Source organism: Pavona decussata, unplaced genomic scaffold (genome assembly GCF_977016875.1).
Source record: "Pavona decussata unplaced genomic scaffold, jaPavDecu1.1 SCAFFOLD_356, whole genome shotgun sequence".
NCBI lineage: Eukaryota > Metazoa > Cnidaria > Anthozoa > Scleractinia > Agariciidae > Pavona > Pavona decussata.
The window spans coordinates 147,139-172,500 of NW_028145737.1; the positions used below are offsets into that span (position 1 = coordinate 147,139).

General features: G+C 39.0%; 3 protein-coding genes and 1 long non-coding RNA gene across 4 annotated transcripts in view; 1 reads left to right on the forward strand and 3 right to left on the reverse strand.

Annotated features, from left to right (window-relative positions):
• Window positions 1-402: 402 nt before the first annotated feature.
• On the reverse strand, window positions 403-5,793 carry LOC146452989 (uncharacterized). The gene is made up of 7 exons (XM_085097159.1): window positions 5,784-5,793; window positions 5,288-5,416; window positions 4,693-4,885; window positions 4,195-4,404; window positions 3,943-4,102; window positions 2,781-3,718; window positions 403-2,679 (listed from the first exon to the last, which is right to left on the reverse strand). Exons 1-7 carry the CDS (start codon window positions 5,791-5,793, stop codon window positions 1,056-1,058), a joined length of 3,264 nt encoding a protein of 1,087 aa, XP_084953285.1. The 3' UTR covers window positions 403-1,055.
• A 213-nt stretch (window positions 5,794-6,006) lies between these two features.
• LOC146452990 (uncharacterized) lies at window positions 6,007-7,575 on the reverse strand. The gene is made up of 2 exons (XM_085097157.1): window positions 7,050-7,575; window positions 6,007-6,557 (listed from the first exon to the last, which is right to left on the reverse strand). Exons 1-2 carry the CDS (start codon window positions 7,363-7,365, stop codon window positions 6,247-6,249), a joined length of 627 nt encoding a protein of 208 aa, XP_084953283.1. The 5' UTR covers window positions 7,366-7,575; the 3' UTR covers window positions 6,007-6,246.
• Window positions 7,576-16,502: 8,927 nt separating this feature from the next.
• On the forward strand, window positions 16,503-17,651 carry LOC146452991 (uncharacterized). Its single transcript, XR_014859610.1, has 3 exons — window positions 16,503-17,014; window positions 17,085-17,226; window positions 17,268-17,651. It is a non-coding gene; the product is annotated as an uncharacterized LOC146452991 (long non-coding RNA).
• Window positions 17,652-24,966: 7,315 nt separating this feature from the next.
• Window positions 24,967-25,362, reverse strand: part of LOC146452992 (putative serine/threonine-protein kinase DDB_G0271682) — a 7,650-nt gene continuing 7,254 nt past the window's right edge. Inside the window, exon 3 of the mRNA XM_085097155.1 lies at window positions 24,967-25,362. This exon is cut by the window's right edge and continues 1,357 nt beyond it. The gene's annotated coding sequence lies outside the window, so the exon portion shown is untranslated.

The following is a 25,362-nucleotide window of genomic DNA, read 5'->3' on the forward strand; positions in this document are numbered from 1 at the left end:
TGAATAACAGGAATTCGATTGATTGCGAGCTTGAAATATCGCACGCTAGTATATAATTGGTAATTCTCTGGTGAGTGAACAAGGCAATTTTGTGAATTCATATACACTGAAACTTAATATTGTTATTCAGTGATACTCCAATGAAAAGAAACTGCCTCGTTTTCCAATTTTTCTTCTAAACAGAGCCTTTAATGAGGGTCTGAATGGGGGGGGGGGGGGGGTCAAAATGTCGGTTGTCGGTTAAAATTTCATTACTTTGTCGGTTGTCGGTTAAGATTTTTGACCTTTGTCGGTTGTCGGTAAATCTCAGTTAATAATTAAAAATACACGTTAATTATTCACATTTATTATGCAATTTGCCCAGTTTTAAGACTTTAAACTCTAGACAAAGTGCAATACTTGAAATAATTCATTATTTGTTTTCACTTAAACCTCGTTAACGCTGTTTTTTAATTTAGCAACGTGCTCATCTACTCCACTTTTGTTTGCAAATCTAGTATACCGATAAAATTCACCAAAGCTTTTATTATAGATGTGAATTTGTTTCCTGTCGACTACGGAGCATCGAAGTAAATCAAGAGAGGTAAATTCTACAAAGAATGGAACACCCACTCTAGCCCCTGGGATAACTAATTTTAATTTGTAAGCTACGGAAGTCTTTTTTCCGAGACGTCCACAAAAACTCACTACACTTATTATTCAACGGCTCTCGTGGCTTTTCTGCGAGGTTTCTTTTTTTTCTCTTTTTTTTTTTTTGCCAAAAATTTGGTTGTCATACGTATCAATCTGCACCGTTAAATGGATTTTTTAACTGTTAGTACCTCTTACGTGTCGAGACACACAAATGCACGAACAGCCCTGCCGGATCGGGTAACACACGCTCTGTTGACAACCTCTGGATGTTCTTCAAAATCTGATTCCTCGTCATCCGAATCTGTCTCATACTCATCGATTTGTACTTCTCTGTGATCCTCAAACACCTCAGTAACATCCCCTTCGTCCACAAATTGTATGCTGACAACGCGTTGTGCATTTGCTGACGATACAGAGTTTTCTTAAGGATATCGAAGCCTCTCTTCAGACTCGTCGGTGTGGTGAACGGCGTAGACAGCTGGCGGCAAGGCCCCAGCCTTATCTTTTGTGGTCTCACTCCTAACCGTCCGTTGGCGTACTGGTCTGTAACTCTCTAGCCACTCTTTGATCTGTCCTTCCATCCCTGGTGTTATGTCCTCACTTGGCAAAGGTGTCATGGTAGCTATAGCAGAAAGGGGCATGGCGGATTGAGGTACCGGATAGTAGGATTTGTCATGCGTGTAGTACTTTGCTGCCCATCTAGATGTGCGCTTCAGAGATTCCTTGCAAATTATTCCAAAATCCTGGGCATATGTAAGTACCGTAAATGTCTCGTGTTTAAGGTGCGAAACAGCGTGCAAATTTTCCACTACTGTTGTGAGCAACGTTTCGAGCAGCAGATCATCTACAAATTGGGGGTTAATGTCCACCACGTTCTTGTATAGCCTTTCTATGCCCTTTTTAAGCAAAGACACAGACACTTGCGTCTTCTGTGATACAGTTCCCTGTGGACCATTGGTTGCAGACGTCTCGCTCAACTGGTAGCGTTCTTTCACCTTACTCACAGTGTCTTTTACATAGCTGTCAATCTTTGTCACGTTCTCTTTTGCTTGTTTCAAGGACACTCCGTCTGGTTTCATACCCTTAGAATGAATTCCAAAGGTATCGTAAAGGGAGCCAAGAATCCCCAGAAAAGATACCGTTTCTGAGAGGCTCGTCACTATCTTCAGTTTTCCAGCGGAAACATCTGTAACAAACAAGTTCTTGTCTACAGAGCATATCCCTTCGATTTGTTTGAATGAGCATGAGTCTTGTGTCCCATCGGAAGAACTGTTGTGGCCACTTCCTACCAAAGTCCTAACCGATTTATCATCAGGGTTGTATTGCATAACCTTTCCCGCCTTTGTATCCGTGTAAACTACCCTCCCGCTCAAGGTGCATACTTGGTTTACCTCAGAGTAAGGAAGAGTCGAGTTGCATACAGCTTTGGTCACTGTCTTTGCGCTAAGTACACATTTATAAAGCCCACCTTGGCTCGAGGCTCCTGAGAAGAATGCACATTGGTCAAGTAGAGTAATAGACAAAAGATTTATGATGCTGGATGGATAGGCAGTGAATTTCGTAGCATTGCCGTGAATGGTCACTCCATCAAATGTCAATGTTATCTGATAGACATATTGACTCTCGTCATCACTACAAAATAACAAATCATTGCCTGCAGCATAGACAGCAGAAGGCTTACCAAGACGATTAGGATGCATCTGGACGTGTTCTGCACAGTCCTTGTTCTTAGAAATGGCACCCAAGTGGTCCTTAAGTCTTTCGCGCAAAACGGGAACCGTTCCATCCGTTGGGAGAGATAGTGCCTCTAAGTGCCTCAGAAGTTCAGCTCGTCGCTTGAGTGACTTTGTACTTATCTTCACTTTTCCCTCGAAGTCGACAAAAGAAATTGTAGATTTTCCCCTTTCGCACAAGAATGCAATCCCATCGATGAAGCACAAGTTCCTAGCATCCTTCAGTCCATCTCGCACAACAGAGACATCTGCTGGCTGGTGCAATCTTATTGCTAGGAGTCTTGATAAACCTGTCTCAATGTTGTAATCGAGCCTGTTGGGCCTTCAGAAACTGCGATCGGGTGAGGGCATACACCACGTTGGTTCCTTTCCCAAAACCTGTATTGTTCTGGTACGATGGTATGCACAACGAACTTAACGTCCTCCAGCACTTTGAGAACTTCTGGTCGTGTTAAACGAATAATGGGTTCGACAGCCATTCTGTCTTTATTCCTAACACATTCAAGTGAAAGCAACTTTCGAAGCTTCTTTTTGATAAACGCCTCCGCATTGTCACGTAAGCTTCGAAGCAACACGAGATTGCTAAATTCACCGTCTAAGTTGATAAACCAGTTCGACCAGCTACACTTAAAGCTTTTTCCATTATGAACGACATCTGGCAAGGGAACTACCAATTCTAATTCTGGTGGCAGTTCCTTGCCATCTGCCATGTCACTTAAGCGAACAAGTGCCTTCTTGTTGCACTCCTCGCCGTCGGTTGCTACTGCCATAACAACTAGCTTTTGGCACGTCACGTTTCTATCTGAGCAAGAATCACATGCCCTTAAAGAAGGGTGGTGAGAAACTTGTCCCATGTTCTTGCAGCTTGCACAGACCGATTTTGCTTTTAGGCACTCTTCGCATTTGCTCATTGCTAAACAATTTGAGGCCTCACTCGTCACAATGTGTTTAACACTTCGCTGACCTTTCAAGCAATTTTGACAGGTTTGTACGGTTCTAATACTATCTTCCATGCAAGAAAATATTTCTTCTCCAGTCACAGATTTGGGTCGGAAGTTAACCGCCAAGGGCATCGCAGCACCGTTATCAAGCGAGGTCGCAATTGTTACGTCTGCGTTGGTGATTAGATTGGTCTTTATCTTTTCAGGGTCTGGAAGAGGATGCTTTTTCACGAATTTCTCGTCCACTCTATGTGTAAGACCAATTACTTGTTTTTGACGTGAGTCGTATTCTAGGCCTGGCTTCAGAGCCGTGCCGTCACTTGCTAAAGCTACTGGGATGGCGCGAACCTTCTCGTTATCAACAATCGCATGAAGATCTGCTTTTGGATGTTGACACAGGGAATGGAGTGACTGCAAATGGAGCTTAATCATTCCACTTTCTGTTGTGTAGCCTGATTGGCTGATTGGCTGATTGGTTTTGTCGCGTTTAAGGAGGGGCCACACAAGTTAAAATCCGCGAACGATTTGAATTCTTTTTCTCCGCCTCTCCCTGTTCCGAAGAAGCCTGGCCCTCGGACGAACTTTCTTGTTCTCTCACCTCCAAGCTATTTGATGGTCGAGAAAAATTCACATACCTCGTCATCCCATTTAAAGCCAGACGCAGTTTTGGGATCAGTCAATGCAAACGACATTGTATCATTGAGGAACTTGTAATAAATGCAACTTTCTGGTATCTTTCCATCTTCAATAAGCTTGTTGAGTTTCACAGCCAGTGGATGAGCGTCATTTAGTGAGCTGGTACATAGGGAAAGAAAAAAAAGTGTAACAAATTGTAGGAAAGTTTGAGACTGAAAACATAGTGATGAAGCGCAAGCAGAAACACTTACATAGGGCATGATATAAACTCGGAATCTTCACTCTCAGTTTCACTCCCAGCGGAACTTGCATCTGTATCATTATCTGAAACTACGGGGGCATCATAATTTGGATTGTCCTCCTTGACGCTGATGTCCAGTACAGATCCCTGAGGGCCAGCTAAACAGCCTTTGTCGTAATCGGAGTCCAAGGCATCTGGGAATAACTCGTCTTTATATTCACTAACAAGCCGAAGTATACTAAAATTAGGCTCGATTTTATTGGCAAATCAAACGATATGATCTGTAATGAAGTAATATAAGAAACAACCAAAAACACCTAATAACCAAAATAACATTTATTGGCTTACGTGTCTCTTGCACTGGGGTAAACAAACCGAACAATTTGTACATTTCAAGGTCATTTAATCTATGGAGCTATACGCACAACGCCAGTTTATCGCGACTCTAACTTTATGACGTTGAAAGCTCTTGATTTGTTCATCACACAAGCAACTGAAATGAAATTACTTCTCTGCCAATGTGGCATCTGCGCCGTCAAAGTCCTCTTTGCTCATGTCTGCCTCATTGTTAGCAATATCTCCTGCCTTTTGTTTGGATGATATCGAGTTACTGGCTGTCATCAGAAATGCATCAATGCGACCTTGACTCTTAAGAGTGGCATCATTCTTGTTCTTTCTGCTTAGACACTGGTCGAAGTGGTCTGTAATTATTTAAGTATTTAGTTTAGATATCACGAATTTCCATGCTCTAAGCATCCCTCTCTCGGTTTCCAGCCGCTTTTAACCTTTCAATATTAAAAAAAGTCGTCTCGTTGACGTTTTTCAATAAGTGCTCCCATTGTAATTCTTTGATGATGATTATTCGTTTCTTATCTCTCTAAGTTTAGCTACTTTTTGTCAATTCTGGATGAGTAATTTCATAAATTTTATAAAAATTAACGCTATAAAGTCACGTTTCGACCTCTATGAGGTCATTTTCAAGTGTGAATAAAAATACAAAATATATATTAAAATAGTTAAAGGACTTAACAGGCAAGACTGTCACGAACGCTAATTTATCATAAGTCTGATAAAATATGTAAAGATAAGTGATCATTACTTACTCGCTTTGAAGTAGCTGACTTTTCCATTAAATGTCCTGTCTGTGTGACGACAAGCATAGCTTTTTGAACATATGCCACACTTGATTTGCACTTCGCTTAGTGCAACACTGCCATTCAAATCCTTCAGAGCTGAAAAAAAAAATCCGATCCTTCAGTTTCTTTTGAATTGTCCCTAGGTTTTGCCCTGCCCCTACAAAGAGAAACCCATAAACTCTATTACTATCATTATCACTTTGGAGGGTATTGAGAAAAAAAACTGAAAAAAAAAAAAAAAAACTTGACAGCGAGCGTTTATAACTTGAATGCCGGGCTCTTATTTTCGCACAATGAAAATACCAACGCTAAAAGCTAGCCAGCTTTGGTATCAACCAAAGCTGGCTAAAAATTACAAAATCTTCCCCTATGTGTGTTGTGAAGAATCGTAAAAGACGTGAAAGAAAAAATGGATTAACTTATTTGTAAGTATTGAAAGTAATTGTGCAATTGCAAGACTGACAGTTTGGCATAATTGGTTAAACAGAGTTTGTTTTTCTTGAATCCGCAAAACTTACATGTACTTCGCTATCGGCCATGAAATCAGCATCTAACTTTTTAAGATCTTCTTCCCTACCTGAGAAGATTGAGAATTTATAAATTTTTTGTTGTTTTCTGTGTTTTCGGCCATGATTTGGGCTTTAAAAATAGCTCCACGGTTTCTTTGACCAACGCTACAAGAAGACGGCGCGAACATTGGTTGTCTTGGTTTATTTTTAAAAATACATTTTAGCCCGGCAAATTCTTTATTTTAGCACGCAAAATGCGCCACAATGCCCATCAAAGTGATAATAATACAGTTTTTAGCCGGAATTTAAAAGAAACTATCTTTACACAGCGAACGCACCAAGTGAGCGTTTTTCGTTGTATAAACAAGGCAGTGTTTATAAACAAGGAATACCGCAGAATTTCCAAAGTAGCGAAATTTATGACTTTTGAAAATCAGGTAAACGAACTACAAGTGCTAATTCAGCCCTACCATCCTGAAACTTTTGAAGGTCTCCTTGTTGCCTTTCGTTTCTCTCGATGTCACCTCCTTCAGTCATGATCCTCTTTGCCAGATTTTCATCTTCTTTTGCTTCTTCTCGTAATTTCCGTTTCCTTCTCACTTTTGACTCGTCACCTTTCTTCTCAGTGTCGTTCATTGACTTCTGCTTGCTTTTATCAGATGTAGCCGGCGCCTTCAGCAACACTACTGGCTTTCCGGTCCAGTTTGTGACCTCTTGGATAATGTGTACTAAAATATTAAATACCGTGTTTTTTAAGTTTCCTCTTTAGTAGGCTTTTGAGAAACTTACACAGTTCTTATCAGCAAATGCTCGTGAAGATGTATAAAACGTGCACATCGAGCGAAATCTCTCGTGCGTAGCTTCCCTCTAGGAGAGAATTGAATATTATTTGAAAGTCTGGTTTTCAGAAACGAATAAATTTAAGGGCGTGTATAAATAAACGGGGTCTTTAATATGTTAAGCTACACTGTTGTTCATTCACCAATTAATCAGAAAGAAGCTTATAAACTGATTTACTCGCTACTTCTTTGTAGAGATTTTTCTTCTCAATTTTCGCATTCAAATGGACGGTGGAAAAGAAAAAAAAACCATTCCGCTCCACAAAACAACAAACAAAAAACGGTGGAACCAGAGTTTAACCACGTTAATATTTGAGCTTAATATTTAACTACAGAACTAAAGTGATTCATCAAACTCCGCTGCACGCGTTCCACACTTACCGTTGAGCTCACTGCTACTTTCATCCGATATTAAATTTGGAAGTTCAAGCTGCCATTGCCCATCCGTCACAATTGCAAAATTTTCGCATTTGCCCACAGGCGATTTCGCCAGGCGAAATAACTTTAACGAAAATCCGCCAATTCCATATTGATGTGCCAGCTCATTTAGTCCTAAAAACTCCGTAAGATGTTTTTTTAGTTCAGACACTCCTCTATGAGCTTCTTTGTCTACTGGGACCCTGCTTCGATGACGTTCGATGGCGACTTCTTCACCTTTTCGAAAAAAACTCACGATGACTTTAGCAATCCCAGTCATGACCCGACCGCATGAACAAACAACGAGCAATAAAAAGACAACAGCAGGGCGTCTCGCCGGCTCGATTGTGATCCGCTGTTCTTGAAATGAGACAGCAGGGCGTCTTGTCAGCCCGATTACGAGCCGCTGTTCTAGAAATGAGCCCACGCTGCTCACCGAAAAGAAGGATCCCGTGGATTTAAAGTAATTTGAAGACGAGAAATTCTATAATTCGGCGTAATTTGGAATTAATGTGGTTACGTCGGGTGAAGAAGGATTTTCTGAGCTAGAAATCATCAAAATGCTGTTCTTTCTGAATACAAACATCCCTATCACGTCTGACCATGTCGGCTGTCGGTTAGAATTTATTTGTCGCTAGTCGCTAATTTTTTCCCCGTTTCGTCGGTAGTCAGTAATTTTTTACGCCTTTTGTCGCTAGTCGGTTAACCCCATTCACACCCTCTTTAATTTGATACGAATCATGTCGATGCAAAGTTTCACCTTCTTCATCTTTATATTTTTATTTTGCAAGCTGCAGGGCTTCTCACACTCGAGCCTTTACTGAAAGGCTTTTTCAGAACCATTTTCATTGGCGACTGATTGACGCTTTAATTTTTTTATCGCTTTGACTCCTGAATTGTGCATTCAGCTGTGCATTTAGAGTCTGTGAAGTCAAGGCATCTGACCAGACATTTTTCAAAAAAAAAACCCGTTCAAGGATAGGATTTTTAATTCATGGCGCAGGAATGAAAAAAAGCTACAGATTTAAAAGAGGAGTACGACGGCTTGTTATTTCCTACCGTCGATAGACAGGCACTTTGCACAAAAGGCGGGGACTATAAAAACAGAACACGGCTACTTGTTTCCAAGAAAAGGCACAGCAAGTCAAATATATCCCAAAACCAACCTTTCCATCAGCGAATAAAGCATAAGTAAGGAAGACAGTAAGTTAAAAAAAAGCAAAGCGTTTTGTCCGCCACGTACAAGGCTGTCAAAAAAGGACGTATTAAAGCTTAATTAGAGGCTGCGAGATAGGTGCCGCACGCTATTTAATGATCGTAACTGTTAAAAGTCCTTTGCTGCTTTGGAAAGTATTTTTCCTTCCAGGTGTCTAGCTTTTGATTCCAAAATCTCATTTTTCCCTCATTACGGCGTCACTCACATTTTGGAATTTTGCACAAATCACTGAATCACGCTATAGTCAGCGGATGGAAATGTGTTCATTCACGACTTCAGCCAGTCCTTTGGTCCTTTGGCTTGACTGCGCAAACCCGAATCGAAGGGTTCCAAAACGAGGCCCACCCGATCACTAATGCTTCGGCACAGAACCTGTGGCCCAAGCAGTCCGCCAGTTTAACAGTGCAGAACAACTGGCATTTAAGGGGGCCTTGTCACGAAGATTGTGTTCTACTGTCCAAAAGGCAGAAGCACAACTTAAACAAATTTGCTGCAATCATTTCCATCCAAGCCATCTGCAACCAAAGATACAAGTAATGCTTGTATCTGTACACTAGCTGGTATGATAATTGGTAACAAAAATGGATCATAATTTAAACGCTTCCATCAAAACAAAGTTTGGCTGTCTCGATTGGTACTTTTAAATTTCGCGATTTTGGTGAAACAGTATTCCGCGGAGTTTTATTTTCGCGATTAGATTGTTTACTCCATATGTGAAATCAGGCTTTGCAAATTAACGTTATTTCAAAACAGAGGATACAAAGTGGAACTTATACTAGTCAAACCAGTTAATAATTTGTGTATTTGTCGATACCGTGATATATGGCATGCGCTGTTGTTGTTATTACATGTTAATTTTTCTTCTGTGATTTGAATTTTCTATATGGGTATTAAATTTCGCGTGGAGTTTTATTCGCGGGTCTTTAATCTCGCGACTTTTTTACAATCGCGGAAAATGCGAAATTAAAGACCAGCGAAATTAAGTACCAATAACGGATTGAAAGGGGCAGTTCCACCTATTTTTGGTGTCACTTTGAATAGCCAAAAAGCAAATGTGTACCGATGTAAACGTCGAGATAATAGCTCAGGTTTCATTCATCTTCAGCCGTGGAGGGCTAGGATGGAGATGGATTGCAAATTGAAAAAATTGGACTTATTTCTCCAAGTTCCTCTCATGTATAAATGATTAATAAAATAAAATAACTTAATAAAATTAAATGGTTAATAACTCATTATTGTTTATTCTTGCTCGGAGAAATCATTTCATATTTTCCTCCCAGTGGACTAAGAACAATTACATGTTAAAGAAGAGGTTCTTAGTCAACTATTTGTTGAGCAGTCTTGACCAACATACAGCATAATCATAATAAAGTGACGCTAAAAATGGGTGAGGTGATTTTTCTCAGAGCATTCGGATCATGGTGCATCAAAGGAACCCACGAATCCACTCCCAGTCGTCGCGATCGGTTCCTTTGATGCACCATGATCCGAATGATATGAGATCACAAATCCGTTTTTGGATTCTCCAAAAAAACGCACCCTAATATAAACCAAGTCACTTACCCGCGTAGATAGGCTAGCGGCCAATAAGGGGCACCGACACGCTTCGCGGAGTTAGTAGGTACGGAAGTTCTACTGTGCAATCGTGCACGACAATCGTAGGAAGATTCCTCCCTAGGTTCCTGAACGGTCATCCCGGATGGTTCTGATCCATTACTGCTCTAAACCAAAGAGTTGCTAGATTTTTTTCTGAGATCTAGATGACACGGAAGACACGGATGGACTGTAATGTGTCGCTAGTATCCTCAGTAAATTAAAACTTTTAGTCGCATGATTCCGACTCACGTTTTGGTGGGTGATACTCAAATGATAATCATGTCGAGTTGGAACCGACTTTGAACGCGTTGTCGTTTCGCAGAATGTGTTAGCCACGCGTTCGAGTCCTCGGTTCATTACCCCCGATGGGTAGTTACGGTAGTAAAAATATAACCATTTGCTTACTCCTTTGGTTCAAATTCCCTTAGTTCCCACTACAAATATGTTTTAGGCGAAAAATAAAACCAAACGGGAACGGCGCGGGTTCTCGCATCTGATAATCAGTCAGTCAGTGGAAACAGTTAAAGAGTCGATCAATGAGACTATCCGCAGTCTGTCAGCCAGTCAGTCAGTCAGTTTCTTCAGCTGGTCTTTCACTCAGTCACGCGTCTAGGAAATTACAGTCAGTCCTGATCAGTTTGTCAATGGGTAATGGGCCGGTTGTTCTGAAGAAACTGTAGTGCTGCGTTGTGGAGGGTAGAAATGAATAGGTGAAACTTTATTTACCCTCGGACCTGATTGAGGCTGTTTAGGCTCCTAGCAAAATACATGTTAATGTGCTGAGAAAAAAAAACCAAATAACATGATATGTACATATGTAATTAAGTGAAACGAAAGATGATATTTTTCGCATTTCTTGTCTAAACAATTTGATATTAGTCATTAACCTAAGCTCGGAGCTCCAAGCTTTGGAAGCAGTATACACTGTGGATTTCAATCCATACCATGTGGTTTTAACCTTAGGCAAAACTAATTTATTTACTCCTCTGAGATTCTTTACGTTATCCCTTGGCTAAAACAAAGACTAAATATAAGCAGGCTATCTGTTAGTCAGAGCCAAAGAACAATAATTAGCATATCCTGACAACGCCTACATATTGGTCGGACGGTCACATTCAGATGAGAATCAAAATTATGAGAAGTGACGGTTTGGTTTACCAACAGAGTTGACAACTCTGTTGATAAACCAAACATCCGTGTCAGTGGTTAAAATTATCAGTCCGTCAGTCAGTCATAGATTCAGTCAATCAGTCGTTCATTCATTCACTTATTTATTTAGTCATTCATATGTATGACCACATAACCCCTATTTTATTCGACCTCCACTGGCTTCCAGTTTCCGAGCGAATTAAGTTCAAAACAATTCTGCTCACCCACAAGGCTTTTCACCAACAGTCCCCCATCTACATACAAGACCTGATACGCCGCTATTCAACTTCAAGAACGCTCCGGTCGTCGTACGCATTTCGCCTGTGTCATGTCAACTACAATCTAAAGTCGTATGGCTCCAGAGCTTTTGCTGTTTCGGCCCCAGAACTCTGGAACAAACTACCTGTCGACATCCGTTCTTGTGACAATTTAAATCTTTTTAAATGTTAACTTAAGACTCATCTTTTTTCGAATTATTTTAAGCAGATATGATTTTTCAAAACTTTGTAAAGCGCTTAGAACAGATCTGGATAAGAGCTATATAAGTAGTTATTATTATTATTATTATTATTATTATTATTATTATTATTATTATTATTATTATTATTATTATTATTATTCATGATCACTCACAAGCCAATAGAGAGAGTCCGTCTGTAAGTCATTCTCACACCGTCAGTAATTAATTCGGTCAGTCAGTCAGTCAGTCAGTCAGTCAGTCAGTCAATTATTCAGCCAGTCAGCCGGTCAGTGAAACAGTCAAACAGTCAATCAGTCAGTCAGTCTATCAGTCAGTCAATCATTCAAATCTTATCTTATCTTATCTTATCTTATCTTATCTTATCTTATCTTATCTTATCTTATCTTATCTGATCTTATCTGATCTTATCTTATCTTATCTAATCTTATCATGTTTTGTTTTATTCTATCTTATCCTACAAGAAATGTTAATTTCACTGTTCCATCCTACAGTTTTTAAGTGGTAGACTGATATTGGTCCAAAGTCTAATTAGTTTCACTTGTAACGGCAGAGCTCTGGTTCCCTTCCGTTCCCTCCTTTCAAAGTTCAATTCAGCGCTGAAAGTTTGAGACTATCGGCAACTTTTTATTTACATTCCATTATTACCGTATGCAGCTAAAGGACGGAGGACCTTTGCAAACTAACCGGAAAAAGAATTCAAAGTAAAGCTGCAAGAAATATATTGGTGTCAATCGCGTGTAAATGGCCAGTCAGTTGAAGACGGAAAAACACGATAACTGATGTGTATTTTCTATTCAAGAAAATATAATTTAGAGTGGCATACATGTATATTGACAAAGTTCGAGTCTCACATGGTTGAGAGAAGCATTTACAAAGTTTGAAGCTCACACAGGGTGGTCGGGCATCGATGATCTTTGTTGGCACAGCGAAATTTCTTTGAGTTCGATGGCCGAATTATTGGAACTCAATCAAACTAATCTGAGTTCGATTGAGCTCAAAATCCCGCGTAACCAGTCTGCTGGGCAAGAGCTAAAGCTAGTTTAATATGCGGTGTATATAAAATTTTGCATTTTACTGCCATGTTTCGCGAGTGCCTTCAAGGAAATCTAGCGTACGCGCGCTGCTTTCGATAAAACGACGAAAAACTATATATCACTGTAAAGCTGATAAATTGAAGTTTGCGAAAATATCAACGTTTTTTTATTTTGTTGGATACATAAGTGCTCAGAGGCCTGCAAACTCAATACTAGCGACGTGTACTTAACTGAATTACCCACTCTCACGTAGAGGCGCACAACCAAACAGACTGCAAAATATCAATCAGGAGATAATAGGCTAACAAAGTGTGTCAGGCTTTTTCTTTATTCCTATTGGTTTGTGAGAAAACCCATCCTAAAGATGGACAATGGAAAATTTCTGTAGTCCCGTCAGATGTTAACACGTCACGGGAAAATATGTTGAATTTCGTAAAAGCCTGACACACTTTGATGCATTGATATCTGATGACCATTTTGGCCAAATTTCGTTGAAATCAGGCAAATCTACATACCCTATTAATTCATTTGAAGATGGGGAATTCGTACAAAAACAAAAGAAGTGTTTTCGGCCTTGAAACATTTTCCGAGTTTTCGCACCTCATTAAAATACTTGTCAACGCGCTCACGCCGCCGGCCAATCAAACACAAAGAAGCATTCCCTGGGGAGTTCTGTAAGCATTTAGTGTTAAGGTATAAATATTGTAAAGCGATTTCTTTATGGGAAAAGTTAAGTCTGGCGCGAGAAAGCCACCGGCTAAACCAAAACAAAGACGAAAACGGCAGATAGACGCAGAACATGAAACAAGCAGCCCCAGCGGAGTTGACACGAGACACGCACTTCTCACCGCTATCAGTACACGAGGCTGCGCGCTGAGGTTCGCTACTTGCGGAAGTGGCTGGATCTTGCGGCGACTGACAAGAAAGTTCAATGATCCAAAAGTTCAAGATTTCAAGTTGTGTCGCGGCGAAGCATTTAGGGACTACTTCACGGGTCGTAAAACTCAAAAGGTCAAGAACCACGGAGAACCAAAGTTGACGGTTAACGGTGATTTATTCCAACGAAAAACGACCAAATAAAAAAAAGCCAATAGTACAGAAAGGCCAAAATGCCAAATCAACCAACTAAAACAACCAGCTAAATGACCAAACGACCAAACCAGTAATGTCTGCAAAATTCGACGTCGCATGGATGGCATTTGCACTGCAATCCAACGTACATGTAGCAACTGAGGATTGTTTTTGTAATAATAACAATAATAATAATAATAATAATAATAATAATAATAATAATAATAATAATAATAATGATAATAATAGAGATATGTCCAGAAATGCAGGCAATGGCGAAAATGGCAAATTTGACGATATTTCGCCAAAGGTTGAAATTCAGTTGAACGAGCTCAAGAGAAGGGTACCAACAGAAAGGCAAATTCGACGAATTTGGCGAAACTGCCAAATTTGACCATATTTCGCCAAAGGTTGAAATTCAGTTGAACGACCTCAACAGAATGGTACCAACAGAGCGGCGAATTCGACGAATTTGGCGAAACTGGCAAATTTGACGATATTTCGCCAAAGGTTGAAATTCAGTTGAACGAACTCAATGGAAGGGTACCAACAGAGCGGCGAATTCGACGAATTTGGCGAATATGGCAAATTTGACGATATTTCGCCAAAGGTTGAAATTCAGTTGAACGACCTCAACAGAATGGTACCAACAGAGCGGCGAATTCGACGAATGTGGCGAATATGGCAATTGTGACGATATTTCGCCAAAGGTTGAAATTCAGTTGAACGAGTTCAACAGAAGGGTACCAACAGAGCGGCGAATTCGACGAATTTGGCAAATATGGCAATTGTGACGATATTTCGCCAAAGTTGATCGAATTCAGTTGAACAGGTTCAAGAGGTGGATACCAACAGAGCGACGAATTCGACGAATATGGCGATTGTGACGATATTTCACGAAGGTTGAAATTCAGTTGAACTGGGTACCAACAGAGCGGCGAATTCGACGAATTCGGCGAATTTGGCAAATATGGCGAATTTGACGATATTTCGCCAAAGAACAATTAATTCAGGCGAATGAGCTCAAGACATGGGTACCAACAAAGTGGCGAATTTGACGAATACGGCGAATTTGGCAAATATGGCGAATTTGACGATATTTCGCCAAAGACCAAAATTCAAGCGAATAAACTCAAGACATGGGTACCAACAAAGTGGCGAATTTGACGAATACAGTGAATTTGGCAACTATGGCGAATTTGACGATATTTCGCCAAAGACCAAAATTCAAGCGAATGAGCTCAAGAGAAGGGTACCAACAGAGCGGCAAATCCGACGAATTTGGCGAAAATGGCAAATTTGACGATATGTCGTTAAAGGTTGAAATTCAGTTGAACGAGCTCAAGAGAAGGGTACCAACTCGACGAATTTGGCGAGTATGGCGATTGTGACGATATTTCGCCAAAGTTGAAATTCAGTTGAATTGGCTAAAAAGAAGGGTACCAACAGAGCGGCGAATTCGAGGAATTCGACGAAAATGGCAAATTAGACGATATGTCGCCAAAGGTTGAAATTCAGTTGAACGAGCTCAAGAGAAGGGTACCAACGGAGCGGTGAATTCCCTCCCTCATGCTTTATATAACCAGTCTCTTGTGTAGTTTAACTATTTCGCCAAAGTTGAAATTCAGTTGAATGCTCTCAAGAGAAGGGTACCAACAGAGCGGCGAATTCCCTCCCTCGTGCTTAATATAAACCAGTCTCTTGTGTAGTTTGACTTAGATTTATTAATATAATCTCAAGTCAATCACAACAGTAACAACTTATAATCAATTGTGCATGCATATTATAAACGTCAGTAAAATAGGTTTATAATTATTATAAACGTATAGCGTATTTATATTTTGGAAAGTAGACCCTCTATAATACATCTTTTATCAGCGATATACAAAAGAATTCAGTTATTAGTGAGATTTACAGTTTGCATTATTTTAACAAATTTATGTGAAAATGCCCTGAAATGAAATAGTGACCTCATTCAAATAGGGAAAATGGCGGTAGTCTTGTTTTTAGAACATGTAAAATCTATCTCGGCTAACGCAATGCTATACATAAAATGTTTCGTTCTAAGTATTTCCATATCATTTAAATGGGATACACTACATTATAATGCAAATGCAATAAACAAAGAATGTTAACCCAAGGGGATCTGAATTGGGTACAACATTGGGTTAGCAGAATATGTCTAACTTCCTTTTAATTTGTATGAAACAAAAAATGTTCCAACAATATTAAAGACCTGAGTACCTCTAATTTGACTATTCATGAGTGGGAAACTCTTGTATCATGTTGCTTAGAACATAATTCATGAGCATAATCGCGTCAAACAGATATATGCGATACCTCCTTTTTTTTATTTCCTCACCTGAATCTATGCATTAGCATAATCACTAATGTGAAAAAAAATTTCAATTGCCAAAACAAATATTTTTTTTGTTAAATCCTGTATATAATTGTGGTCTACCTCTCTTGCTGACAAGGAAGGCCCATAGAATTGAAGTCACATATTCTTTGCTAAGTGAGGTGGTATGGCAACTTTAAAAGTTCTCAGAAATCATTTAATATTTTTTCATGTTCTGAAAAATGCTTTTAGCAGAACTATTCCTGTGTGATGTGTTGATTTAGGTGAGAAAATAAAAAAATATATTCATGGGTATTGTGAGGTGGACTCTGAGAATTACTTTTGATTTAACTATCAAATTTTTAAAGCAAAGATCTACTAATTTCACAATAAAAAATTGAAATTCTCTGTAGATAGCAACGTGGGAAAATTTCAACATGGTATGATATGTTGAACTTAATAAGCGTAATTTAAAACAGTGTAATGTGTTAAATTTTTGAAGAAGAACTAACACTTTGGAACAATACTGCTGAAGAGATATGTTATTCGAATAGCCCCATCTGCTTGGGATTTCATCCACGGAAACAAGTGTAGCACTCCTGTAAACACATCCCTATAACAGAATATGTGGGTGAATGGGTTATGCCTTTATCAGCGGAACCTTTAACCCTTTTGATAACTGAGTTTTGCAATAATTCTTTGTTGCTAATGACATACATGCATAAAAAAAGCCTCATATAACTTGAAGTCAAGAGTAAAGCATAAATATTTTGAAAGTAAACATGTCAGGGTTTCTAAAAGTTTATTAACTTTTAGTCAGTGATTAACAAGCCATTTAATAAATTCAAAATGGCGACTGAAATGTGAAAAATTGACGTTTTTACATATACTTGTTAACCAATTTTAAGCCCTGTATAATAGAAATGTATATAGATGGAAAATAGATAAAACACTTAGAAACAGTGAAGTACAAAATCCTACAATATTATCTCCTGTCTTCTTATATTTGACCCTAAAGTCAAGATGTTTAAAGATCTACCTATCGTGTATAAATAAAGATCATTGATTGATTGATTGATTCATTGATTGATTGATTGATTGAGATGTCTAGTAGAGGTTTAAACAAAGATCCTATCTCAAAGTCAAACGTTGGCCTATGTTCAAGGCATCTAAATTCAGAGTACTGAACCCCCAACCTTTCATTAATCGCACTCCATTGGACAAGGGATTTTGCCAGGCAGCTGTTTGTTGTTGTTGTTGATGTCTTCCGCCTGATACTTGAAGTGATGGAGCGGAGGAGGTATATGGCGTGGATCTTCAACTGAATAATCGGACTAATTTGACCATGAATTGCCGCCGCTGTATGGTTCTTCAAAGACTATTCGCTGAATCTTGCCATATCATCAATAGAAGGCGTCATTTTTAGAGGCCTCGCAAACACAGATAGCAAAAAGTCGAATATAGAGGAAAGTAAAACGAATACATAAACATTTTTATGTAAGGGACACGAAATGTCTTTAGGCACCAAATGGGACCCTTATGAGTCTTTTTTTGGGTCAAAACGTGCCCCTTATTTGGAAGCGCGCATAAACGTAGCCAATCAACTAGAGAATGTGTGCGGGAATATTCAATGTACCCTACATGACAAAATTTCAAAAACTGTCAGTTCCGAAAATGGCATGGAGAATTGAGGTTTAATAATTGTGAAGGAAACAGTGGCTTAAGCTGCTTGAGGTAGAAATGCATGCATGCTTTTGCTGTCCAAAACCCTGGCGAGTTGCAGTGAAATTATATTTAGTTTTGCTAACTTGTATTCGTTACTTAGTCGTGAGTCGCAATTTGCCAATTTTGTGTAAAAAAAAATTGCGATTAATCATGCCCTGGGTACCTACCCCAATGTTTATACTTGTTGATTCAAGATTAAAGAACGAGGTATACATGCATCATTTTTTTGTTAGGGTTTGGTTTGTTAAAATATTTTCCCTTAGTTTACGTGTAGACCCACGTTTAAAGAACGAGGTATACATGCATTATTTTTTTGTTAGGGTTTGGTTTGTTAAAATATTTTCCCTTAGTTTACGTGTAGACCCACGTTTAAAGAACGAGGTATACATGCATTATTTTTTTGGGGTTGAGTTTGGTACACCTGAAGACAACTATTGTCCCCCAATGTTACTTGTGAACGCACCTTAAATAACGAAATATACTTGTATTATTTTTTTCGCGTTGTTTGGTGAATGTGACGATTTGTATCCCAATGTCTGGAATTTGTCATATTTTCTACAACTGTAATATTACCCCATCATCATGATTGGCTTTCATATGTTTGGCCAACTTGCATACATTTGTCAATTTGACAAACTTTGGCCAACTTTTTTCACATTTTCCAGAATCATCTAATCCACCAATATGGCAGGCTTCCAGGTGTTAAGCGTAAGGTGATTCCGCTGAAAAAGAAGGACTATTTAAAATTGTCTAAGACTTGGTCCAGTTCATGACTATGTTATGAGCATTACAAAAATGCAATAAAAAATGGGGGTCACCGTGCTCGTTTTTGTGCAACCTGGATGGCTATTATAGTAAATAGATGACCCACGACGTTTATATTAGGAACGCTAGTAATCAGAAAAGGGAACTATCATTTCTAGAAAAATTAATTTCTAAATATCGAAGCAGTTCAACAAAATTTACTTTAATCTTACACAAAAAACTATTTTCATTGAACTGGAATTAAGATTATGAAAGAAATTAAAGATTTTGCTGCGTGTGCACGTAAGCTGCACCACCTAAATACGTGCTTTTTAAAGCATTCAAGTGAAAATATCTCAAAGTAGAGTATTAAACTTTTCTTTAAATCGCGATATGTAGTGGTCAACCGTATGACATTTAAATTGATGCATTTAAAAAATGGGGGTCACCGTGCTCGTTTAGAAGAAAAGGACCATTTATTTTCCTGCCGAGCTTAACCTCAAGGAAATCCCGTAATGTTGTACGCGACCGCACTCGTGCGCGCGCTAAATGACGCGAAAAATTATGCGCATGTTGTTTTTTATGTTAGGAACAACTGTGTCGTAGCTCCAAAAAAAAAATTTCCCGCCAAATTGATGAAGTCATTTTACCGTTAGAAAAATGAAATTCAAAAATCCGAATCGGACAAGTTGTAGAGAAAAAATTGTTTTGTCTGGTTGCAAAGTTTGAGGTTGCTACCACAAAACCCTAAGGAGGAGAAACTTTTTGGCCACACGTGACTAAAAAAATACCCAACGTGCTGCACCTCCCTTGATTATGCTGGTATTATTGCTGCAATTCCTAAAGATTGGAAATATTTGATATTTAGGCAATGTCCAGACTGACTGGCGCCAATGAACCATCTGTTGTGTCGGCTAAGCGCGTACGCCTGCTAGTCGCTGGGAAGTCCTTCTGCCCTCCAATTACGCCATACGGAAACAAATTTACTGAAGAAAGCAAGACTTTTGTCTCAGTTCTGTCTACGAACTCCCTTTTAAAATTACCGTTGAAAATTAATTGAGAAGCTTTCAATTTAAACTTTTACATATGACATTGTTCCTACCAATCAGCTCCTTTGTAAAATGCGCACCAAAGCATCCTCTCAATGTGAGCATTGCAATTCACTTATTCATATGTTTTATGAATGTCCTGTTGTCTGGAAAGGCGCCCGAAGATGTGTCAATTGTTTTGCATCTTTAGTAGAATATTGAAAAAGCTTTGTATCACCGCCTCTATAATTATTTGGAACAATTTAAAGTACTTCACATCCCGTACAGTTTGGCTTCAATGAGGAAAAATGTTGGTTTATCAACAGAGTTGGCCACCTTAAATAGATTTGAGTGTTGACGCTTCGAGCGTTAGCCCTTGGTCAACTTTGTTGCATCTTGAAAAAAACACGTGTATGTTATGTTAAGGAAGTCCTTTGGTTGTTTCGCCCAAACTTACGTCGATACAACATGCTATTGGTTATGCTATTCACAAATGGCAGCTGACATGGGGCGAGTGAGCGACCAAACATGTAATCGAGGCATTTTAGGATAAGAATTATAGATCATCAAAAGAAGCATTCTCGTCCCCAGAGCCTCCTGTCCCTCTTAGCCGGCGGGGCCTTCGCACGGTCCTCGTGCCCAGCCTCCAGCGGCTAAGAGGACCAGGCGGCTCTGGGGACAAGAAATTGAAGTTATGTCTCTTGAACTTTGCGAGAACGATATTCCGGGTTCCTCTTTAGGTGGGAGAAACCCATCACAGTTGAAAAACGAAGAATTACGTTTTTGGTTTAAATGCAGAAATGATCATAAGCTAAGTCTATTCTTTCGTGTTTCCCTAGAGTTGGGAAGAATACATCAGTCAAGGTAAGGATCGTTTTCTTGTTGATCAGGATCCAAATTTACTCTATACGAAACGAAAACTTGCTAAGCAACGTGCCGCTGCGGCCGGCGAAAACATTACAACAAGTTCTGCTAACCGTTCGAGTTCTGTTGTTTCGTCCGAACAAACTCTGGGTTTTCCTGATGGTCGCTGGGGAAATCGCTTTGAAAAGATGCCGCTTTTTACCAACATAGACAACATATTTATTGCAAACAGCGGAAAGCTCTTAGCAAGTAGTCACCATTCAGTACCAACAAGCTGGAGGAAGGGGAAAACCTTTCGGAGGCAGCGTGCTCGAGTGGTTTCGGCGCCGGACTTGAAATCCGGAGGTCCCAGGTTCAACTTCCGCTCTGACCGCTAGCTGGAGTTGTTTTGCGGTAGCCCCGGGTTCAACTCCTTGGCCACACTTGTAAATAGCCAGCTGGTCTGCCTGCTGCCAGTTGGGATTTTTAACCATGTTACTTTCAATTTATATTATTTCTTTATGAAGTTTAATGCTCAGCCCCACTAGCACTCGTGCTATAAACACTGCCGAGGGTAAATAAAGGTTATTTATTTTATTTATTATTTATTTCTTGACGATGAATATCTTAAAGACATCGAATGCGTGATGATAAACACTTCTATTTTCGCGTTGTTGTCATTTATGCGTTATTGTCATTCATTCAGCAGTTAGTGGGACTGGAAACGCGGAAGAACACACCTGTAGCTCAAGAATATTACCTTCGCAACGTTTATCTACAACGTGTTCAAGAAGAAAAAGGTCTCGGTGTTACAATCTCATGTAATCTATCGTGGGTTTCGCATGTTACGTGTATTGCACACAAGGCAAACAGAATGCTGGGTCTCTTAAAGAGAACCTGTCCTCTTATTACCGACTTTAAAGTCAGGCGGACACTCTATCTCTCCTTAGTGCAGTCACAGCTCTCCTATGCCACAGAGGTATGGTCTCCTGCAAATGTCCAATTGAGAACGATCCTAGAAAGAGTCCAGAGGCGTGCTACTCGCTGGATACTAAGGGCTAGAATCGGCGAGATATCATACAAACAACGGCTGTTGACTCTTCCTTTATTACCATTAACCTAAATCAGAGATATTGTCTTCTCTATAATTGTATCTTTGAATCTACCGACTTAACATTTATCGATTTGTTACTTTTGTCCCGCATGATCGTTCTCGCACTCGGATCCCTACTCTGATGTTAAGACCTGTCCACTGCGGAACCACTACTTTTCAGGCCTCGTTTTTCAACAGAACTGTAAAACCCTGGAATGCTATCTGCAATCTTGTCTCTCCTGACAAATTCTCCAGTCTAAGTATTTTTAAAAATTTTCTACGTGCCACCTGTTTTACTTTATTAGATACCACCTTTGACATAGACATGCTTTGCACCTGGTTCCTCTCCCGTGACTGTTCGTGCCACCGTTCGTAATCTTCGTGTTTTTTATTAGTGTTCTCAATTGTAATTTTTACTTGATTTTTCTTAGGTTGAGGTCGCGCTAACCCTTTTGGTCTTTCTTTTCATATTTCTTTCTCTCATATTTATAATTTGCTGTTTATTAATTAATTAATTTATTAATTAATTGACTAATAAAGCTGAAAGAAAAACAAAAAGAACAATTTTTTTTATCTTTTTAAACATCACTGCAATACCGCTGTAAGTCGCATCGTATGTTTACAATTTAAAATATTGTATACCTCGTAAGCTTTCAAATGATATGTGGCGTGTAGGTAAATCCGTAACATTTCAGAGAAACTCGGCACCTCAACGTAAGGACCTCTTTTAGTTTGTTTCTACGATTTTTACTAATTGTATCTCCGCTCGTTTTATCCATTGCAATTGCATAACGTGTAGGTCTTATTGCTTTTTTTCCAATCTAAGTTGTTGTAACGCAATGAAACAGACTCAGTCGATAATAATAACACTCTCCTGTTCAGTTTTTATCAGTAGGTGCAGAAAAATCTAGCAGTCATCAAGAATAAATGGAAAAATGTGGCATTGCAGACGTTCTAGCAAATGGTGTTCCTTCAGATGACCCATTCGTGCCAATCTAATGTACTGAATTGCTGTACACTTGACATTTTCTGTGCTTTACACATTGTTTTGTTTGTGATACGGACTACCGTATGTATCTAAGCTCTGGTTACTTTTTCCAATGGAAAACTATGTCAATGTTCTCGTTTAAGTCCAATTTATAATGCCCCAGTGGCACAAGTCTATTAAAAGTGGAGTTTTTAATTTGACTGAAGGGCGTTTTATTTCGGGAACTATTTTTTGTGGATAGAGATCAATCCGCAAAATCCGCAAATATTAGAACCCGCAAACTTTTCATGCTACACTGTAGTCGAATTTCACAACTTTCACGGTTTCACCTCTCACTTGTGGAACAGAAACTGGATTGCGGCCAAATGCTTTAACAGATTTTCATAGACGATGGATGGAACTTTCCACTGATATGTAGAAAAGCCTGTAAGTACAAACCACTTTAATTTCTAATTTATTTCTTTGGCCTTGGGCTAAATCGCATGTTGCAATAAGTGCTCAAAGTAGATAAACTATGTGCCCTCAGATTTATTACAGTAATTAGAGCTTATGATTGCAATTCATCATTACATTTTAAACGTGAAGGTTTATAGCTTATAACTTGCGAATTAGGAGGTTTTGAATGATCTGTATTCTCCAGAACTAACAGCTGCAAGTCTTGCAAAATTCTCGCCAGTGGGTTTCGATCACCTCCCGGGGGTGCGAAAAGTTCGAACCACAAAAATTTTAAGAAAATTAAATTTCTCATATTTGTTTATATCTACTTGCCAAGAGGAGTTGATGGAAGGGTTACCAGCGAAATCTATTTTTTAGATAGAAATTGAATATGAGGTTCTTAGGGATAGTTCAGTCCCCCGGGAGTTCAGTACTTAGTGAGGTTTTCCAGTTGTAGTCTTAAACCAGTTTCTATATCACATTATAATCAGTGCATAGCATTGACAAAGATAGAGAATTGATAATGAAATTTTTAAAGTGCAGTTGTTTGGTCCGTTTAAACAGAAAAAGAACCTACCCGGACAAAAACTAGCCTACGGGCCTCGTCATAGGCCTTCGTTGAAAACAAAGTTGAATTACATTCTCGCGTCTCAGCTATATTTGTTTCAGGAATAAACAGGGAGAACATTCTAGGTTTGCTTTCTTTCTGTGCTCGATCCAGGATTACACAGAACACGGGTTACCGAGGTGAAAATTTGACGCTTATCAATTTTCTCTTAAAAATTTCGGACTATTAAAGGGAAAACATAGCTGTAATATTTTCATTGCTCCGTAGAAAACATTCGTTGTGAGAAAATCGCCGGCATGGGTACTTTGACACGAGATCTGAGTGTTCTTTTCTGAAGTGGAAACCGATGCGTTCTGCCATTCCTAAACCCGAATAAGAAAAGTCAAATGACAGTGACAAAAGAATGTGTCTATTAAAAAAAGGAATAAAGAAAGGATAGTGGACGAAAATTGGTCTGTCGACGTTAGTTTCCTCTACCAAAATTGTGAAAACATAAGGAATTGCAAATTAACAGCATTTTACTAGAGTGGCTTGTGCACTACACGAGAGACTAACCATCAATATACCACACAATCTTAATACTCATAAAAAGTTTTGTTTAATCTTTTCTCCAAAGGATACAATACAAGAATCGACCATGATGGCGGCTGCGTACTGATTGCGGGCAAAAATCGCAGATAATTTACATTCCATGTTCCATAAGCAAGCAAGGAAATGTGTCCTGGTAGTCAGTCAAAATTACTACATTTGTGTCACGATTCTGGAATCCAATCAATGGAATGAGACCTTGGTTAGGAGTCAGGCTGTACCTTTGCTTCAACTCAGACTAAACAGAATCAGTTTTTGAATTTTGCAAGTTGAGCTCACAAATTCAGCTACTTCAGTGAACAAGAACTATCTTGGGCAAAAAAATAAAATGTTTTGAACAAGATTCTCAGCTGACCTGAAGAATGTTCCCTACCGTTCTGGCCACCAACATGACAATGACGTACGAACTCTAAAAATAATTAAGGTAAATCAATGATGTTTATACCACAAGAACTAAGCACATGGTATATTTTGCTGTAGCCATTTTTCGTAAAACATGTGCAAGCTAAGAAAACTCAACGAATAAAAGAAAACACCGGGATTTTGGCCAGGCATTTCATGTCCTTTGATTTCTCTTGACTAAAACAGAAGTTAACAAAAATCACTAAATTGCCAGCTATTTAAAGGGAGAAACTAAAAAAATGAACTCACATGACACTTGCATCATCAGATATAGATAAGGGGTCAGTAGTTCTACTTTTTTGTCAGTAGTTGACAATACTGGCTGAAAACATTACTGGCAATCTAATTGTGATCAACGTAATAATTGCACTGCAAACTTATGGCAGAACTCCGAAAAGAGCATTTTTTTTAAGACATCTAAAAACTGCTTCAAAGATTATAGCCTTCTCTAATACTTAAATTGGGTGTACTATGCTTGCTACATATCTTGCAGAAACATTTTTACAAACAACTGGTGTTATATAACAGATTCTGCCGAAAAAAACCTGCTTCAAAGGCCACAACTTCCACTAATACTTGAACTTGGTGTTCTTGAACAACTTTATTGCCTGTTTAAAACATAAAACAATACTAAACTGTATTATATGGAATATCTATTTAAGGAGGCTCGTAAGGGTTTTTCATTGTTGTAGTGTTTGTGAAATGATGAAAGATTACAAAACATTGCTTCTCATCTTGTCGAAAAACTATAAAAGCTTTGTAACTCAGTTGTAGGGGAATACTTTAAGGAAGTTTAGACGTCATTGCGGTTACCATGAGAACAGGTCAGCTCTACAAAACGGACCTCTAACTTTCAGTTTTTGACAAAAACTTCAAAAACTAAGGCGGCGACCTATCGTTTTTATTGCTTTGTTGGAAAGCACCCTAATTTTTTTAACGCCTTTAGAAATATGACAAAAAGTAATCTAGTAGATCTTG

What these genes read in the sequence shown, in the direction of transcription:
- LOC146452989 (XM_085097159.1), bottom strand. An exon ending in GCTTTAAATGGGATGACGAG is followed by an intron (nt 3,719 to 3,942) that starts GTATGTGAATTT and finishes CTCCATTTGCAG; the next exon opens with TCACTCCATTCCCTGTGTCA. An exon ending in AAAGTGCTGGAGGACGTTAA is followed by an intron (nt 2,680 to 2,780) that starts GTTCGTTGTGCA and finishes AAGGCCCAACAG; the next exon opens with GCTCGATTACAACATTGAGA.
- LOC146452990 (XM_085097157.1), bottom strand. Translation starts at nt 7,365, where the DNA reads ATGACTGGGATTGCTAAAGTCATCGTGAGTTTTTTTCGAAAAGGTGAA. An exon ending in AAGTAGCAGTGAGCTCAACG is followed by an intron (nt 6,558 to 7,049) that starts GTAAGTGTGGAA and finishes TTAATATTTTAG; the next exon opens with TACACATTATCCAAGAGGTC.